Source organism: Epithele typhae (genome assembly GCF_022376455.1).
Source record: "Epithele typhae strain CBS 203.58 chromosome Unknown BXZ73scaffold_4, whole genome shotgun sequence".
Taxonomy (NCBI): domain Eukaryota; kingdom Fungi; phylum Basidiomycota; class Agaricomycetes; order Polyporales; family Epitheliaceae; genus Epithele; species Epithele typhae.
Genome location: NW_025954195.1, coordinates 851,913 through 866,004, shown reverse-complemented (window position 1 = coordinate 866,004; position 14,092 = coordinate 851,913). Strand labels below are relative to the sequence as shown.

Genomic DNA, 14,092 nt, shown 5'->3' with positions numbered 1-14,092 from the left:
AAGCCCAGATCGAAGTTATCCAACTCCTCCTGCAGCTTCTCAGCCTCCTCCTCACACACTCCTGCTCCCACATGAGCCTGGTCCATGCGTAGCGGCAATGGACGAGCCTCCTGATTCTGAAGCATTTGCACTTATTAGTCCATATCGTATGTATTTGTTGTTGAATTGCATGTGCGAATGTGGAGGCTCGCAGGAAACGCTTGGCCTGGGTATAAGCCGGCTCAACTTGTTCATCAAAGTAACATGCAAAAGCGAAAGCGTCGTTGAAGTTCTAACAGACGAGAATAAGCTGGAACAGGGGAACGACACACAGACATGTTGCAATCGCCCATAGCCGGACCGGGATTGCCTAGTTGCACTCGGTTCGTTCAATATCCCACATTCCAATGACGCCGGAAACAAATCCCTGCATTGAATGTAAGATTTTGCAACGAGAACTGGCATGAAGAGACGCACCTTGTCTTCGCAGTGAGTGGGATGGTCATACTGCACGCCGAGGAGCTTGGCGGGAGTGGTCGAGCACATGTTCTTCCAATTATCGCCATGCTGGATGCCGAGGAGACGGGATTGCAAGCGCTATTCGTGACAAAACATGAGACATGTCTATATCTGCTGAAGCGCTTTGACGTACCGCCAGCCCAGTGGAAACACATCCCTAGTCACTTGCCTCAGTCTCTGCTGATAAGATATGGCAAAGAAAAGAAAGCTTACGAGGTCAGTGACTGTGCCCCAGTAGGGAGCGCATGTCGGCTCCCCGAAGTCCACCCTCCAGATACCCCAGACCTGGCCGTCATCCTGGACAGTATCGTCAGCTTCGTGGTCAACTACAAACGGATGATGGAGGACGCACCCTACGCTCACAGCGGTCCGGCTTTTCGAGCTGGCGTCCATGGATGGTCATAGGCATGAGATAGCAGGTTTCCAACCAGTCCTTCTCCAGAGCGACGGAGTCATCACTCCTGAGCCTGGCACGATAGTATCGGACCCCGAATGCGCCGCAATGCTCGTCCCCGGCGGGATCGGTCCAGTACGCACCGCGTTTGAGGCGCGCGACTTCCTGATGGTCCCGCTCGCGTATGGAGCATGTACTGGTTGAGAATAGGGTGGGGACGATGCCGAAGTTCTGGAGGATGCAGAGGAAGATGGCGGCAGTCCACAGAATACGGACGTGGAGTGGTTTGGGCTGGAAGCGGCGGCGGGGTCGAGAGGCGACAACGTCAGGCTCTAGAGGCTGAGAGTCTGCTTGAGAGTACTGGGGACTAGAGCGTGCTCGCTGTTAGCGGCGAAGGAGATGAGAGAGAGGGGAAGCGTACGGGGGATGGTCAATCTCGAGAACGACGTGGTTGGAGGCGGAGAGCATGGGTATATGCTCCTCCTGGAGGGTGTCGGGGGCGGTCGAGGCAGCAGCGGTATGCTTCACGGGGTTGTGCATCATGGAGGGAGGATGGAGAGCCAGACGGCAGCAGTCGCGGGCTATTTGGAGAGCACGGCATGTCTCACGGGAAATATAGACGGTGTCGGACGCGGCGGGTGACAGGAGCTAGCCTGGCAGCTGGAGGGCTTCTGGGTCGCGCCTTGACGCGTCGGAAATCTAGGCGCCTGCGTCCACGCCTGCTCTCTGCTTGTTGTTGCTCTTTTCCCCTTCTTGCCCTCGCGTAACGCCTGCGAACATGGTCGTCTTTCCTTCCACGTCGTCCGTTTCACCTGCCGTGCGACGCTTCCTCTCCGCCCCTTCTTCCTCCCGAACACCGGTGCGACCCACCGCCCGCACCTTCGCCACTCATGCACAGGTTTGCTCCCACTGGCCATCACCTCCGTGAGCTTCCACCGATGCTCGCATCCTCCTAGGACAACTTTCGCATCCCGATCATTGACTTCAGCAAGTACCGTCACGCTACCTCTGCTGCGCAGAAGGCGGAGACTGCGCAGGAGATCGTTCGCGGCTTCACCGACGTCGGCTTCATCTATCTCACCAACCATGGCATTCCCGACGAGACCGTCAAGGGTGCGTTCCAAAAGGTCAGCTCCGTACTATCCGTCCATGCTTTCCCCCTTCGTGTCTCACGCACAACACCCCAGAGCGCCGAGTTCTTCAGAATGCCTATCGAGAAGAAGACTGAGCTTGCATGGCGCGACCCCCGCGCCAACCGTGGTTTCGTCAAGGTCGGCCGTGAGCGCGTGACCCAGTCCGCGGATGCGGACGAGATCAAGCAGCTGCGCGAGAAGGCTCCGGACTACAAGGAGTCCATGGAGATCGGCCGTGACTGGGACGCGACCTACAAAAACTACTGGCCACAGGAGGCCGACGCGCCCGGGTTCAAGAGCACCATGCTCAACTTCTTCCAGACGTGCCATGACCTCCATGTCCTGGTGATGCGCTCTATCGCGTTAGGGCTCAGGCTCGAGGAGAGCTTCTTTGACAACAAGATCAACGAGCAGTATCACAACCTTCGGCTGCTCTCTTACCCGCCCATTAAGACGTCACTCCTGAAGAAGGAGGGCACTGCGCGTGCAGGCGCGCATTCCGATTACGGCACTCTTACGCTGCTGTTCCAAGACCAAGTAAGCAAACGCTGCGGACTGTCAGGTTGACCGGATCACCCATTAGTGGCGCATAGGTCGGAGGTCTCGAAGTCCAGAACCCACACACTGGTCAATTTCAGGCTGCGACGCCCGTCGTAAGTGTTCTTAGCGCATCCTGTGACGCCTTTTTAACGCACTCGCGATCAGCCTGGTACCATCGTTATCAACGCCGGTGACCTGCTTGCTCGCTGGAGCAACGATGTGCTCCGTTCGACCCTCCACCGCGTCGTCGCGCCACCCGCAAACGCGGTCAGCGACACCGAGGCCATCACTCCTGACCGCCAATCGATCGCGTTCTTCTGCAACCCGGACCAAGGCGCAGAGATCTCCTGCCTCCCGACGTGCCTGGTTCCCGGCAGCAAGCCCAAGTACCCGTCCGTGACTACGGAGGATTACATCGTTGGGAGACTTAAAGCCACGTACACGTAACGCACTAAACGGACTCTTGGATTATATGGCCCCCGCGGTAATTTCTTCCTTGTACTATGCATGGTCAGAGGGTGGTCAACAAGTACTGCTATGAATATATGGCTATGGGTCTGTAGACGCGATATGTAACGAGGCACGTGCTAGGAGTCACACTTGGGATTTGTTCTCACGGAAGGCACCGTGACGCGCAGGACGTTCTTGACTCCAGAATTGCTCACGCCAGCCGAGAGACATGCATGCAGCACTTGACCAGCACCGTCGAAACTTCTCGAGTTCCGCCTAAAACACCGGCCAGTGCGACAGTGCCTATTTGAAGGAGGCATGTTGGGCGATTGTGGTCTGCAGTACCCAAAGCTGACATATCTTTGGACGCGCGCGGCCAGCGCATCACAATTGTTTAGGAACGTAACCTGCTTTTCCTGGCACTTCTCGCTCGCGAACTACAGCGAACCCGATTTCGCCATGGCACTTCACATGAACACCGTCATCTCCCGCAAAAGTGCAGATATCCTCGCACACCTCGCGCATCTCAAGCAGCGAGTCGCCGGCCTCCCCCTCCTCTACACCATCTCTGCCTCCCAACACACGCACCCCTCGGACCTCGGCGCGCTTGTCTCCGCTGCGCAAGGCCTCTCCCCCGCCTCCGTCGGGTGCCTATCCGCCCCGGTCTCGTCGTCGCGGCCTGGGTGGCAGCGAGACACAGCTGTGAGCGTCGCGGCGTTCGACGCGAGGACCGCGACGCTGTTCCGGAGCACCGTGCCCGGGCGGAAAGCGGTGCAAGTTGGGCGATGGCACGCGCCCAACCAACACGGGAAGGAGGTTGACACGCGGGACTACGAGAGCGAGGTCGATTGGGAGAAGTCGATGGCGCAGTCGTTTGACGGCGCGGCGCTGCCAGATGCTCTCCAGTCTTTGCCGTACGTGGCGGCCATCGTAGGTCTAGCTTGGAAGCGCACTGACGCCATCTTCGTTGAACAGCGCGGAAGATGTGGACAGCATCGTGTACTTGAGCGACAACGCACCAGAGGGCCTGAGCAGCGCGCTGTCACGGTTCTCGACTGCGAACAAGGTGTGGGACTTCCTGCCCTCACTTTGGGATTTCGCGCCGCTGACGACGTCCCGCTTCGCAAGCTAGGACTCGTGGCGACCTCCACGCCCTTCGTGACCGGGCGGCCGTACACGCTCTTCTCCGGCCAGTCCGTGCACTCAGACGGCGCCGTCGGGATCTGCCTGTCCTCGCCCGGGCGGTCTGCAGCGTTCGGTGACTTCGCAGGCCTCGAACCCCTGACGCGCCCGATGATCGTGTCAAAGTGGGTGGTATTCGCCTCAGACCGGCCCCATGCGCTCACCACACGCCCGCACGCAGCGCGGAGGGCAACCTGATCAACGCGCTCGACAACGCGAACCCGTCCCGCCTGCTTTTGAACGCATCCAGAGCCACCCGGCGCTCGCCGGGCTCGCTGGAGCAGCATCTCGAAGGAGCTGCGGGTCTACATGGCAGCTCCGGCAGACGGGCGGCAAGTACGAGGTGCGCCGGACCCTGCTTCCTGCTTCGCGGCGGCAATCTGACCAGAGCTCTATATGTAGCTGAGCCAAGTCTCGTACGTTATGTCCGGGGACCCCTCGCGGGGTCGATCGCGCTCGACAGCGACGCGGCGCCCGTCGAAGGGTCGCTGGTGCAGATGTTCTTCCTGCCGTCCACACGGTCGGACGTCCTCGCCTCCGCCCGGTCGCACGAGAGCCAAAACAAGTCACAGCCTGCTCTTCGCCACGAGCTCGTTGGAGGAGCTTGAATCTGATGCGGCTGTTGAAGAAACGGAGGCGGGCACCGTGGTGCTACCGAACGTGTTTCTCGCGGCGTCGGAGAACGGAGCCTGTGAGTCGGGCGATCGCGGGGAAGGCCGAGCGGCCATGGAAGTGCGGCGTGGTCGGGAGCTCGATGGGGTTGCAGTGGAAGTGTAGGTCGGACGACGCGTTTGCAGGGCGCGATGTGTGGATATGACGAATCACATAGTTGATACATTAGGCAAAGCCATCGTTCAAGCACCACTACCAACATCGGGTTGATGACCTTACGACCGGTGACCCTCATGGACCTCAACTCGTCGAGAACTTGGTTGACGTTCTCGAGAGGTTCAACGGCTACCACTGGTACACCACACCCTGAGCGACCGTGCATAGTCAGTTGCTGGTGGAAGATGTAAAGCGGACAGGGACGCACATCGCTGAGAAGCTCCAAGCATGCCTTCAGATCGTCCTTGCTACCGTAGAGCGAAGACAACACTTGATTGGAAAGAGGAGATACGTGAGTCTGAGAATTTCCTGACGTATTTTGAACTAACCGTTGGTGCGGAACGTGAGAAGCGCGATCTGGTTGAAAGTCAAGTTCTCGCCTGAGACGCCAACCTAGTCCCTGACTGTCAGCGACGATCGGCCGTCCTGCGCAGGGATGCTGCCAGAACAATGAGCCCATGCGGGCCGTCCAGACTGAACCCGCTGAGCTTGACGGCCTCCTGGCCAATCTGGAACGCTGTGATATGCTCCCATGTGAGTCGCAGTGTGCCATGACTTGGGAAACTATCGATCATGCTCACACTGTGCGGTCGCCACGAAGTCGATAACGATATCAACTGCGAACCGGTCTGGGCCGGCGTTCTCAGTGGCGAAGAGCTGCGCGAGCTCTCCTGGTGGAAAGCCTTCGTAGCCCCGAGGGAAATCGCGAGCTCGCGCGCACAGGTTTAATATCGACGGCGAAGACTGTGGCGCCGTAGTGGAGAGCGAGTTGACCGCTTGGTGCCCGAGCCCACCAATGCCGTAGATGAGGACGCGTTTGCCGTGACTGCCCGGTCGGAGCTGACGTTCGTCGCTGTGGGTTCATTGATGCAATAGTACACGGATCAAACGAGCACACTCACCCGGCAACGTTATGCACGGCGTTGTATGCAGTGATGAGAGAGTCCGTCGCGAGAGCGGCCACTTCGGGAGCAAGACCCTCTGGCTGTCAAACAACCTTTCAAGTAATGGGGCAGCGATAAAGGTTGCAAAGCGACACCAACCACTGGGACGAGCTCAACAGAGTCAGCAAGGATGTATTCGGCGAAGCCGCCGTTCTCGCCGATGCCGATGCTATCCGTCAATGGGGACTGGCCAGGTGCAAGCGGGTGGGCACCGTGAGGTACCAGGTCGTGAATCGCGTAGAGTTTACCCTTTGCAATGTGGCGGACATTGACCCTAGTCTGGAACCCAGCCGAGGTCAGTCAAGCAATCGACAAGGGAATGGAATGACCCCACTCCACCGCATATCCGACGTTTTCGTGGCCCAGCACGTAGGTGCGCGAATCGTCGAGAACGTCGGTGAGAATAGCAGTGTCTGAGTGGCATACGCCGGCTGCCGCGACCTTCAGAAGGACTTGATTGGGACCTGGTTTAGGGATAGGGATGTGCTCCAGGACGAGATTGTTGTTTCCGGGATGGAATACTGCCGCGCGCATAGTTGACATGTTGATAAGATCGCGAAGGAGAGGCAGCTGAGAACACTGGAAAGGTGATGAGAATTAGGCGCCTCAGAAGTAGGCTTTTATATACAGCATGGTCCTTGAAGGCGCCATTACTCACAAGCTGGCATACCTCTGTGTGTTGGGCAGTGTTCTCCATTGCAGAGACGAAACATATCATAGTGTTTGCCCCTGGTGCACACCGGGCGCATCAGCGAACACAATGTCAAACACCTAGCATTACCGGACTTTTTGGCCTAGATGAGCGAGCTTCCCTCTGGGAACGGTCCGATCACGGAGCCGAGACGAGTTGTTATGCAAATCTAATGCGCGAGGGCCTGCGTGGAGCCCTTATGTCAAGTTTCAGAGTCTATAGGCTATGCAGCTCACCTCGCTAAAGGGTTAGACTGTAGAAACGGTATCATGCACGACTCCTTCAGGAAGACTCGACGGTCATGTTACCCACTGGCGCTCCGCATACGTCCTACGAGTGGCGTTTCATTGCCCAATCTCAATGAAGATGAAGCATGTCTTGCGCTACCCCATCATGTCAGTGTCTGTCTCCTCACGAATGGGCAGCGAAGAGTCAAGACGCGACATAGGAAAGAGAACAGCTCACACGGGGGGCATGCACTGCGGCCTTTTCGAAGGGCCTATCCCGCTAACTCAGTCTTGGTGCGTCCAGACGCTCGGCAGGCACGCGGAGCGGAGCGCTCGGGGTCTGGGCGCCCCTCGCGAGGCGCTCAAACTTCATCTTGGGACCCACTGCTGTCTGAGATGTCAGTGTATTGCCTCCGGTGCTCCGGGCTTCGTCATGGACGAGAACTCTTGCGAAGGGCCCTTCCGAACAGTTCTAGTCCTGTAAGGAAAGCTTCGTGCACCTGTTTCAGTGTGTTATGCTTGCCATGATCCTTATCATCGCCGACGCCCACAAAAGGACGCAGACCTCGGGGCTGAATGGCCCTCGTCCAGCGAAACAGTTGACGAGGGCGAGCAATAGCTTCCATGAGGATTAATCATCAAGTCCGGATTAAACACTAGTGAGTATACGTAACAAGAATCTGAGGGTGCCCCTCACCCGATCATGCAATTCGCCGCCTTGCACATACATGCGGTTAGGCACTTGAGGCATTCCGCGTGCTCGAGTTCTATCCGTCCTGACTGTTCGGGGTCGTACTGGTTGACTCCTCCTGGGAGTCGGTATATTCGTAGAGTCGTCGACGTCAGTGCGTGTGAGCACGGTCGTCGACGCCGAGTCTGTTGGGCAAGCGTGTTGGGTCCGGGATGGCTGTTAGCGGAACGCATCGGTTCTATGTAAGGCATCGAATCAACGCTGAGTAAATGGTAAGATTACTGCCTGTGGCAGGAAGAGGGCAAGAGGCTAGTCAAGTACTGTGAGAGACAGCCCAGAGTCGTGCGCGCAGCGAGCCCAGTCATCGAGCCCGAGCGCTTCACTTGGACACTTGCCTCTGGACACCCATCTGCGTCCTCTTTCCGTCACACGTCTTGCCACTTCCACCCGTCTCCCCGCCATGAACCGCATCTTTGGAACATCCAGCAGCAAGAAGCCGCGCCCGACGCTCCAAGATGCCATCTCATCGGTCAGCGCGCTCCCAGTGCTTCCCCGGGCGGGATGAGGCTGAACCGCACGCCCCGGCCCCGCAGACAGACACCCGGATGGCGTCCATCGAGGTAAAGATCAAGAAGCTCGACGGGGAGCTCGCGCGATACAAGGAGCAGATGGGCAGGCTTCGGAACGGGCCTGGAAAGGTGCGTGCGAGCCCTCTTTGCCCTCCGCTATGCTTGTGTTGATGCACTTTCTTCGCTCCGCATTGATGATGCCGACACATCAAACGTCGCGGATCTTGCTGTACGTACTGCTGTAACGACGCGGCGGTGCATGCAGAACGCGATCCAAGAGCGCGCCCTCCGGACGCTGAAGCAGAAGCGGATGTACGAGTCGCAGCTCGCGCAGCTCACGCAGCAGACGTTCAACATGGAGTCCGCTGCCCTCGCGACGGAGAACCTCCGGAATACGATGGCACCGTCGACGCGATGAAGCTGGCGAACAAGGAGCTCAAGAAGCAGTACGGCAAGATCGACATTGACAAGATCGAGGTTCGTTGCTGTATGTCCGCATTTCTTCACCATACTGAGTCAGATTATATTAGGCCGTACACTACGACATGGAGGATCTGCTGGAGCAAGCGAATGAAATCCAGGAGAGTCTTGGGAGGTCATATGCCGTCCCAGACGAGATTGACGAGGCGGATTTGCAAGCCGGTGAGCAGGATATACGTCTGTCTTGTGTAATCTCTGACGCGCCGCAGAACTGGATGCACTGGAATTGGACGCTGAGGAGGAAGGACCCTCGTATCTCAGCGATCTGAACAAGATGCCAGATTTTGTCGACGAGCCACCCGTAGAAATCGCAGAGGTATGTTTGTGTTTACTTCTGGACACCTGGCGTGCCTGACGATGTCGACGCTCCGCTGCAGACCCCAAGCGAGCAGAAGGAGGCGGTCAAGACTACCGTATAGACGAAGAGCACTGCACTGCGAAAGGACTTTTTACATCATTATACCCATTCGCTACCATGTATCATCAGGATGTACAGCGATGGTTTGTGGGGGCTTGTATTCTATCGGCGGGGTCGAACAGCGTGAAGGGGTCGTGTAAGATGCCAGGGTATTCGTACGGTACAGCTCTCCTTCACCAGAAATCCAGGAGCAGACCCTACGGTCAACCATACCTCTTCTCCTCTTCATCTTCAGCAAACCAATCCCCAGCTCTGGATTCTTCAGGGTACGCCGTGTTGACGATAATAGACTTGGACTGCGTGTCTGCGCACATCCATCACCGGTAAGCCGCTACTTTCACTGTGAAGGAGGAGAAAACATGCGACGTACAAGCTTCGAACGCTTCGACGCCGTTCTCCCTGCCGACGCCGCTCTCCTTCATGCCGCCCCTGCCCCGTCACCGTTAGCCTCGATCGACGGACATGAGGACCACCCGCTTGCGGGGATACGCACCACGGCGAGCTGGGGTCGTTGCGGTGGTGCGTGTTGACCCACACGATCCCGGCCTCAATTTCGTCCGCGACCCTGTGCGCTCGTGCGAGGTTCTGCGTCCAGATCCCTGCACCGAGCCCGTACTTGCATGCGTTTGCGAGCATCACGCCCTCGCCGTCGTCCTGCCGTCCGCCGCGCGTTAGATCCGGCTCCGTGAGTGCGTGCACGCCGTGAATGTGACGGGAAGGGGACGCACCGAGAAGCGCTTGACGACGACGACAGGGCCGAAGAGCTCCTCGAGCCAGAGGTCGTCCTCAGTCGGGACGTCGGTGACAACGGTAGGGGGGAAGAACGCGCCCTTGGAGAAGTCGCAGCCGTCGAGGGTGGAGGTACCGGTCATGCGCTTGCCGCCCGCGAGGATGGTGCCGACGCCGCGCTGGACCATGCCCTCGATGCGCTCGAGGTGGCGCAGGGAGATGACGGTGCCCATGGTCGATTTTGGGTTCGAGGCTGGAGACCACGGGGAGGTCGTTAATGAACCGGACAGCAGGGGAAGAGGGGAACAGCGTGCATACGGTCGCCCATCCGCCTCGTGATGCTCTCGACCTTCTGTAGGAAGCGCTCCATGAAGGCGTCGTAAATCTTGTCCTGGACCAGCAGCCGGGTGCCGGACACACAGGTCTGGCCTGAGGCGATAAAGCACCCGAACGCGGCGCCGTCCACGGCACTCTGTAGGTCGGCATCGTCAAAGACGACGATGGGAGCCTTCCCGCCGAGCTCCGCGGTGAAGTGGGACAGGTTGCGGCCCACGATCTCGCCAATCGTGCGACCTGTGCTCGTGCCCGCCTGTTTGATACTTCGTAAGAACACTCGCTGTGCGCGCGAGGTTGGAACACTCACGGTAATGTCCACTTTCTTGACGATGGGGTCAGAAACAAGCATTTTCCCGACCTTATGGCCGTATCCAGGTAGGACCTGCAGCACTCCCGGAGGTACTGCAATCGCCTCGATCACTATTGTAGACATTGGCAACGGCGATATTACTCACCTCCCGCTTCGGCGGCCATCTCTGCGAATTCCAGTACGGATGCCGGAGCGAGTTCGCTCGGTTTGACAATGACCGAGTTGCCTGCTGCAAGTGCGGGAGCAATCTTCTTCACGGCAATTAAGAGGGGGTGATTAAAGGCTACGAGGTATATGCGTTAGGTGTGCCGTTGATGCTGAAGGGGATGAACATAGCGCACCGTGATCTGTGCAACAACACCCAGAGGAACTCTTTGTACATAGTTGATCAACGGACCGGATGTTGGTGCAATATATGAAGCATGAGTGCGAAGAAGGGAGGCGTAGTAGTCCCTATGAGCCAACATCAGCATGCGCGTTGTGGTCGGTGAAATGAGCAGCCTCGTACAGCCATAGGGGTAGCCTGCCGATCTTCCTCGACAGGTTACTAGCATGCGCGCACAGAAGTGAACGACACGCACCTGAGCGCGCATCTCACGGATGGCACGTCCAGTCTGAAGGGTCTCATATGCGGCGAAGTTCTCGACGCGGGCCTCGAGCGCGCGTGCAAGATTGCTGAGGACTGTCGCACGATGTGCTGCTGGAGTTTTGGACCAGATCCCAGCCTTGAAAGCTTCGTGTGCAGAGAGGATAGCGGTCTGGACGTCTTCTTCATTTGCACTCACTACCCTGGGAGGCGTAGGTTAGGCGCGAGAGAATGGAGAACAAGCCTGGGGTACACTTACCTAGTGAGCTCTTCGCCGCTAGCGGGATTGCACACTGTGATTCTGCGCCAGACATTAGAATACTGTCTGGGGGTAAAGGCGAAGAAGCTGACTCTTCGCGACCATCCGTAGACCCGTCCTTGCCAGGGTGCAGACAGTAGGGTGCGTATCTTTTCTGCAGAACAGAGGTCGTCTGCGCGCGGATGAGTATGTTGTAGCAGGCGAGGTCGGTATTCCGCTGACCATTGCCACGGTGTTGCCATTGGAGAACACAACTCGTGTGACCGCTCTCATGAGTCAAGCCCGACGGTTGGAGGCCAAGATGGAGCAGATATGAGAGCCTGAGCTGGAGGATGCAGTTGCGCCGAGCGCGCGGAGAATAGGCGCCAGTCGCGGCGTGATCGCGACGGGACGCGTCGGCCGGCTGATGGGCTGCCTCTCTCTTTCGCCCTCATCGCGCCTGATCTCAAGCAGCCCGTGCAATGGCCGACGCGCAGCCTGATCACGGCACGCATCCCGCGCCCACTACCCCTTCAGGGTGAGTGTGCTCGATCGGAATACCTGCTCTTCCTCCTTCAATGCGCGACAGCCCAGCACTCCCGTATGGAGCCGACGCTTTTCCCGCCAACACCTACGAACAGCTTATCGGTCTTCTGGCAAACAACGCCAATCGCGCGATATCCGAACTCGGCTACCATCCCAACATCAGCCAAGAGAATCAACAGCTCCATGACCACTACCGCATCGCTCGCCACCAAAACGGCAAACTCCTCCAGGACAATCACACCCTAGCACAGTTTATGAAAGTCCAGAGCAACGAGATCGAAGGTCTCAAGGCAGAGCTCAATACCGTGAAAACATACGATGCGAGCCTTCGAGAGTCCCTCAGGCTGGTCACCAGAGAAAGAGACGAGCTGAATGGCAGACTGCATGCAGCGTACGTCCGTCCCTCTCCGTCTGCCGTATCCTATGATAGTCATCCTACTCCATAGCTTGAACGAGGTTCAGTTCCTTCGCCAACAAATTGCGCACATTTCTTCAGGTTCACAACTGCCACAAATGTCACCAACTCCCCCATTACGAGCACAGCATATTCACCCACCGCCGCAAGGACAACATATGCCGCCCCCGCCACAAGGGCAACACATGCATATCCCGCGTTTGCGTCAATCGCTGTATTTACATATCTGTCTCATGCTCATTTATTCTTTGTCTAGCACCACCTGCGTCGCCGCACCATATGCAGATACACCACCCTGCACCTCCCCAAGGGCATTTTGCACCTGGACATCACATGCAACCGCCAATGGTCGGTCAGGTTCCACCAGGAGGACGACTGTCTCATCCTCAGAGACTCCCTCAGCACAGAGCTTCGGTCCACGGCCTACTACCGCTCAACACTGCTGTCACTCCGAACACCATAACGCATCGTCGGTCCTCTGCGCCCGCCACGCACATGGTCGGCCCGGGCATGGGCAGCCCTATGACAATGTCTCCTGTGACCAGATTCGGTGGCATGACACTTTCCAATTCTCCCGTCGGTAGTCGCCCAGGGTCCGCGGCAGGCCCGTCCTTCTCAAGACCGCCGTCCTCTGCATCGAGGCCTCCGTCATCCAGAGGAATGCATCCGCCTCCGCCTCCGCCACATACCTCATCCCCGAGTTCTCTTCACGGTGCAATCATAGATCTCACTCAGGATGATCCTCAATACGGACCGAACAAGCGGCTCAAGCTCGAACATGGTGGCTATGTTGTCGCATCGCCGCCTGCTTCGGTTGTTGGGAATGCGCCGAAGCCTCCCAGTCCTCCGTCTCTCGCTGTAGCTTCAAGAGAAGATGCTGTTCAACTTGGCGAACCCGCTCCTACTCCTCATGTGGACCTTCCTACTTCTAGCGCTGCACCCACCTCCAGCAATCTGACCCCCGTTGATGCCCCCGTTGCCGTTACATCTCCCGCTTCTGCGCCGCCCCCAACAGATTACCAGCCTGCAGTAGCACAGATGCCGACCCAATCTGAGCTTCCGCCGGCAGGCACAGACGCATCCATGGAGGATGAAGCATCGACAATTGAAGAGGACTGTCTGGATGCCGGCTTCGACGAAGATAAGAACGACGATAACACACTCTGGTGTCGCATGTGCAGGCGAGCGCGGTTCGCTACGCTTTGTTTTGCGCGTCTGACACCTCGCTATCCTAGGTTGCGATTTGAGAAAGGGCACACCAGCTTGCAGCCAACCCCTTTCGTCAACGCGACACAAGACGTGCTCCTCAGGCATTGTGAAAGCGTTCATCCCTACGGGTGGGAGATCCTGCGAAACAAAATAATTGAACAGAGAGCTGCGGAGGAAGCTCGCAGAGGTCAATTACCAGAGGATTGATTGCGTCCTCTCGAAACATCAGCTCATCTGTTATTGCTGTGTATTGCTCACTCTGCTCTTACATATGATGTCGCATTCACCTTGAATCGTCGCTCCCTGCGCATGTAAACTTGCGCCCCAATGCTTTTGTGTATACAAAACCGAGTTCCTACGTCTCTCTCACAACTTCGTATCCTCGCTCAGTGCAGCAGGTGTGCTGCGGATATATTGCCGTAGCACTCGTCCTCCGTATGTGGCCGTTACAAGCCCAACTGACGCAGGCACCCATCCACTTCGTCTTGGGCATCGGAGCTAACAGGTGGAAAAACTCGATTGCTTCGAAAGTCGTTCGTACAGCGATAAAGTCCACAGCTCTCCCGACCTAGTGTACGGACGCATCCCCAACGTCGCTGGAAGTAATGGACATCAAAGTGCGGCAGGCCCATGTTTCTGTCTACGCGTTTACTTCACACATCGACTCATCTAAAACAT

At 57.5% G+C, this 14,092-nt stretch overlaps 6 protein-coding genes across 6 annotated transcripts; 3 read left to right on the top strand and 3 right to left on the bottom strand.

Moving 5' to 3' along the window:
• Positions 1-349: 349 nt before the first annotated feature.
• Positions 350-1,435, bottom strand: BXZ73DRAFT_97333 (uncharacterized protein; the record flags this gene model as incomplete). Its single annotated transcript, XM_048027329.1, has 6 exons — positions 350-406; positions 457-576; positions 632-655; positions 712-795; positions 851-1,259; positions 1,314-1,435. 6 exons carry the CDS (start codon positions 1,433-1,435, stop codon positions 350-352), a joined length of 816 nt encoding a protein of 271 aa, XP_047882107.1.
• Positions 1,436-1,670: 235 nt separating this feature from the next.
• On the top strand, positions 1,671-3,012 carry BXZ73DRAFT_40319 (Clavaminate synthase-like protein; the record flags this gene model as incomplete). The annotated part of the gene is made up of 5 exons (XM_048018550.1): positions 1,671-1,790; positions 1,849-2,019; positions 2,080-2,562; positions 2,619-2,678; positions 2,731-3,012. 5 exons carry the CDS (start codon positions 1,671-1,673, stop codon positions 3,010-3,012), a joined length of 1,116 nt encoding a protein of 371 aa, XP_047882106.1.
• Positions 3,013-4,763: 1,751 nt separating this feature from the next.
• Positions 4,764-6,512, bottom strand: BXZ73DRAFT_87642 (N-benzyl-3-pyrrolidinol dehydrogenase; the record flags this gene model as incomplete). The annotated part of the gene is made up of 9 exons (XM_048024657.1): positions 4,764-4,886; positions 5,066-5,200; positions 5,234-5,295; positions 5,355-5,418; positions 5,469-5,542; positions 5,607-5,878; positions 5,928-6,010; positions 6,069-6,243; positions 6,283-6,512. The coding sequence occupies 9 exons, from the start codon at positions 6,510-6,512 to the stop codon at positions 4,764-4,766; spliced, it is 1,218 nt and encodes a 405-aa protein (XP_047882105.1).
• Positions 6,513-8,038: 1,526 nt separating this feature from the next.
• On the top strand, positions 8,039-9,046 carry BXZ73DRAFT_87641 (vacuolar protein sorting-associated protein 60; the record flags this gene model as incomplete). Its single annotated transcript, XM_048024656.1, has 7 exons — positions 8,039-8,107; positions 8,172-8,276; positions 8,413-8,507; positions 8,568-8,634; positions 8,678-8,789; positions 8,837-8,943; positions 9,005-9,046. 7 exons carry the CDS (start codon positions 8,039-8,041, stop codon positions 9,044-9,046), a joined length of 597 nt encoding a protein of 198 aa, XP_047882104.1.
• Positions 9,047-9,248: 202 nt separating this feature from the next.
• BXZ73DRAFT_87640 (aldehyde dehydrogenase) lies at positions 9,249-11,538 on the bottom strand (the record flags this gene model as incomplete). Its single annotated transcript, XM_048024655.1, has 13 exons — positions 9,249-9,349; positions 9,416-9,474; positions 9,539-9,699; positions 9,774-10,027; positions 10,093-10,363; positions 10,418-10,512; positions 10,566-10,703; positions 10,782-10,873; positions 10,929-10,951; positions 11,002-11,209; positions 11,266-11,307; positions 11,358-11,419; positions 11,488-11,538. 13 exons carry the CDS (start codon positions 11,536-11,538, stop codon positions 9,249-9,251), a joined length of 1,557 nt encoding a protein of 518 aa, XP_047882103.1.
• A 188-nt stretch (positions 11,539-11,726) lies between these two features.
• BXZ73DRAFT_74270 (uncharacterized protein) lies at positions 11,727-13,621 on the top strand (the record flags this gene model as incomplete). The annotated part of the gene is made up of 4 exons (XM_048022003.1): positions 11,727-11,782; positions 11,834-12,185; positions 12,287-12,419; positions 12,462-13,621. 4 exons carry the CDS (start codon positions 11,727-11,729, stop codon positions 13,619-13,621), a joined length of 1,701 nt encoding a protein of 566 aa, XP_047882102.1.
• Between the last annotated feature and the right edge of the window lie 471 nt (positions 13,622-14,092).